The sequence below is a fragment of the Camellia sinensis genome, chromosome 10 (genome assembly GCF_055761805.1).
Source record: "Camellia sinensis isolate YWXY chromosome 10, ASM5576180v1, whole genome shotgun sequence".
Taxonomy (NCBI): domain Eukaryota; kingdom Viridiplantae; phylum Streptophyta; class Magnoliopsida; order Ericales; family Theaceae; genus Camellia; species Camellia sinensis.
The window spans coordinates 17,006,784-17,010,922 of record NC_138970.1 but is presented as its reverse complement, the minus strand read 5'-3'; the positions used below and the strand labels follow the sequence as shown (position 1 = coordinate 17,010,922).

Below are 4,139 nucleotides of genomic sequence, written 5' to 3'. Positions count from 1 at the left end.
TTTCATCATTGGCTTGCATTTCCTTTTTCTTTTGTTGTTTTGTTAATGGAAATGGATGGTCTTTACTGCAAGTGAAAGTTTTTCTTATTCCTTATTATTCTTTTTTTTTTTTTAAAAAACAAAATTAATTGGGGCGGCCGGTGACAAGAAGGGAGGGAAGAGGGTGGTGCTGGCGAGCTAGGTGAGTATTGAATCAGGGGTGTTAAAAGAAAATTAATAAAATTAAAATTTGAAAATAAGGTGTCTAAAAGATGTTCAACGAATTTTTAAGCATATGTTTTGAGCCTTCCTTACATTTTTAGCGACAAACCTCAAATGAAGTGAAATCTAAAATTAATACATACTAGTGTTATATATACAAATTATTATACATAATTCTTATAAATAAGTGGTTAAAATTGTAATTCTTTCATTCAAAATTATTATAAGATCTATCTATTATGTGTTTCATTTAGATTATTTAAATAATTTATTTTCTAAGATTTTTTGTATATATCATTTTAAAAAATTAAATTAATTTAATAATTATACATAATATATTAAATTACCCTAATATTTATTTTATATATCAATTTTCATTTAAAAACTCCTTAATCATTTATGTCGTATAGCTAAATCTGTCTTTCTTCACAGGAGCAAATGTGCCTGTTTGGTAGCACGGTAAAAAGTTGCGTTTGTAGTTTGGTTTCAAAAAATCAACATTGACTTTTTTTTTATCAAAAAGTCATTTGGCAAGATGAAGAAAAGCCACATATAAAATTACAATTATATCCTTTATATTATTTAAAATTATACATTGGTGAAAATGTAAATTTTTTAAATTGGATGGAGTAGTTTGGTCATTTTATTGTGATGTGGCATTATAAATAAATATTAACCAAAAAAGGTAAAATCAGTTTTTTATCAATTTTCCAAATCACTTTTTAAAAAAGTTAAAAAACTTGATAAAAAGTCAAAAATTAACTTTTTATCATCTTTTCAAAATACCCCAATAATTTTGTTGAGTAGTAGTATCACTACATCCACTAAAAATTTGTTTTATCCGAATTTATCTAAATGAATTGTTTTTTTGATATAATTTTCTCATTCAAATAGATTCGAGCGGAATAAGTTTAAGAATAATATTATATGTACTAATTAATATATTAATTAGTATATTAACAAATGATATGATATAATTTTAAAAATTTTAAATATTTATAATTTATATAATAAGTAAAGTAAATAATAATATTATAATTTATGATACATCAATTAATCTGTTACTCCCCAGTGCATTAAATGTCTCACTTTCCACTTCCTGCTAAATCCATAAATTAATCCAACTTTCTCTTCTCTCGATCTCTCTGGGAAATGCAACAAAAATCCCACAAAAACAAAGGCAAATGTAGAACACAGATAGAGAGATATAACAGAGAGAAACAAACCATTCGAGAGAGAGTATAACTAAGTAAACTGTCTGCAACTAAACGGGAAAGCTTTCCCTATATGCATGCATTCATGGGTTGCTCTGCTTCTCGTTTCACCAGACCCACCCAACTCGACCAACCCTCCAACAACAACAACCCATCTTCATCTTCTCAATATTCTTCTGATTCCCATTCAACCCCTCCTCCAATCTCTCGATCTCTCTCTCTCCCAACCCCTCTCATCCACCACCTACCTCTCCGCAAAGGCGACTCCAACCACTTCGTCTCTCTCACCTCCTCCACCTATGGCTCTCCATTCCACAACGACCCAATTCATAACCCTAGCTCTAATCCCAATTTGAACTCTCATTGTCGCTTCAATCGCTCCTCATCACCGACCCACATTGCCAGAGCCCAAACCCGAAAAGACCCAAAAGAGCAATCTTCACCTGACTATGTTATCAACACTTGGGAGCTCATGGAAGGTCTTGATGATATCGAATTTGATGCTGTTCAGAAACCAAATCCGGAAAAGCCCAATTCGTTTCAGTACATGGGTTGTAATGGGTCTGCTAAGAAAGTTTGTGATTCATTTGATTCACTGAGTTCTCTTGAAATCGTTGAAAATCCCCATTCGAGGCCTTTATGGAAGCACTTTTCGGAGGAGTCGTTGTTAGCGACAATGGACTCGAATGTGGTTTCGAGGTATAGACAAGCATTGTCGTCGAAGCAATTGGGGTGTAGAGATACAATGCCCCAAAAAATTAGACCTGTGGTGTCTAGCACTAAGAATGGAGGAGATAAAATTGTTGTGTATTTTACTAGTTTGCGAGGAATTAGGAGGACTTACGAAGATTGTTGCGCGGTTAGGATGATTTTTAGGGGCTTCAGGGTGTGTGTAGATGAAAGGGACATTTCTATGGATTCAGTGTATCGAAAGGAGTTGCAGAGTGTGTTGGGAGGGAAGTCGGTGAGCCTGCCGCAAGTTTTTATTGGAGAGAAGTATGTTGGAGGTGTAGATGAGGTTAAGAAACTCAATGAGTGTGGTGAATTGGCAAAGCTTTTGGAAGGGTTTCCAGTTCGGGATTTGGGGTATGTTTGCCGGAGTTGTGGGGATGTAAGGTTTGTGCCATGTCCAAATTGTAATGGGAGTAAGAAGATTTTCGAGGAAGAGGAAGGGAGGTTGAGGATGTGCCGGGATTGTAATGAGAACGGGTTGATTCGATGCCCGATCTGCTGCTCTTGAATGCTGGTTCCGATTAGTGAGACATGCATATGGTATTTGTCATGAGGAAAAAAAAAAAAAAAAAACTAGTAACGAAGTGTTTATATTTATGTTTTTAGGGTTATATTTGTGACTAATTTGATCCGTCTATATTGTTTAGCTGTTGAAGTTCTCGTTCATTGTCTCTTTGGACAAACTTGAAATTAAAAAAATAACGTTATTAGCTTGCTCCCATTCAGTGTAGAGAATTGTGTAGTTTTTTCATGATTGTTAGCTCTGTTGTCTGATCTTTTTTTTCTTTTTTCTTTTTTTTTTTGGGTAAAACTTGCTTCTTTGTGCATTGATAACTGTGACCAGAATAAAGTTGTGTGATGGATTGATTTTTTTTTTTTTTTTTGATAAATACATTTTACGACATTGTGCACGTTGGCTGCTTTTGTTGGTGTATACTATTTCCTTTCCATTGATCGCGTGTTCTGTTGCATGGTATTGAATTGTATGTGATAGAATTCATATCTTTAGAGCATGAACTTTCTATAGAAATTACATGTTCTAAGGGTAATTTGTTTGTTTTTGGTTGTGAGAAGAACTTTTACGTTTCCCATTGTATGTAATATGCTATTAGAAACAAATCAACCATTATGAGATACGGAAAGTCTTTGAAGGTTGAAGGACCTTGAAGATTGAAAACCTTGAGCAACAATTTTCTACTTATATTTTACCTGCATTATTTCAATGTTTGACCATAGCAATTTGTCGTGACATGTCAGAATCATTCAGCACCACTAATATGGATTTGTTTCAACTGCTTTCTGATATACTAGCTAGCTTCTGCAGCATATTGACAAAATCAAAGACGAAAGTCGGGCTGCTGTATGTCAAAGCAGGTCTAACTCTAATTATTTTGTCGCCCAAGGATGTGAAACTACTAATATTTCTTAGTTGCTTATGAGTTCAAATTTTATTTTACAGGACTAAATTTTTTAGAATAATTTGCTGATAATATGCTTTATGGCCTACACATATTTTCTATTAGGAGAGGTGACTTGTTGAGCTTTCCACATTGTCGTGGCTGCAGTTACTGGATGGTGTAAGATCTGTGTGCGACATTGTTTTATCTGGAATATGAGGCTTTTGTTGCTTTTGTGGAGCCTAATTAGTACTGTACATTTCACCACGAGTTCACAAAGAGTATTAAGGGTATTACTTTAATATGTTGATGTAAATCCTATCATATATGTTGTTATCTACACAAGCTGCCCCGTATTGTACTCTTCTCTTTTTTTAGGAGAGTGGAATTGCTGTCTCGTGTTTTTTTTGTTTTTGTTTGTGATTGATTGATTCTTCTTGTTATTATGTGTAGTTAATTCTGCTGTCTTTTGCTATTCATTAGTTGGCAAGTTCCATTGTTGTCCTTGGATTAGTTCAGTGATTTGATCAGTTAAGTTCTCAATAGAATATAAAGATGATGCAACAGTATCATTCATTTTCCTCCTCCATTTCTG

The 4,139-nt window shown here is 33.8% G+C and overlaps 1 protein-coding gene across 1 annotated transcript; it reads left to right on the top strand.

The window, feature by feature from the left end:
- Window positions 1–1,317: 1,317 nt before the first annotated feature.
- LOC114271957 (uncharacterized protein At5g39865) lies at window positions 1,318–2,868 on the top strand. Its single transcript, XM_082890906.1, has one exon. It carries the CDS (start codon window positions 1,489–1,491, stop codon window positions 2,653–2,655), a length of 1,167 nt encoding a protein of 388 aa, XP_082747032.1. The 5' UTR covers window positions 1,318–1,488; the 3' UTR covers window positions 2,656–2,868.
- Window positions 2,869–4,139: the final 1,271 nt, after the last annotated feature.

Excerpts from the sequence above, each read along its gene's own strand:
- LOC114271957 (XM_082890906.1), top strand. The coding sequence starts at position 1,489 with ATGCATGCATTCATGGGTTGCTCTGCTTCTCGTTTCACCAGACCCACC.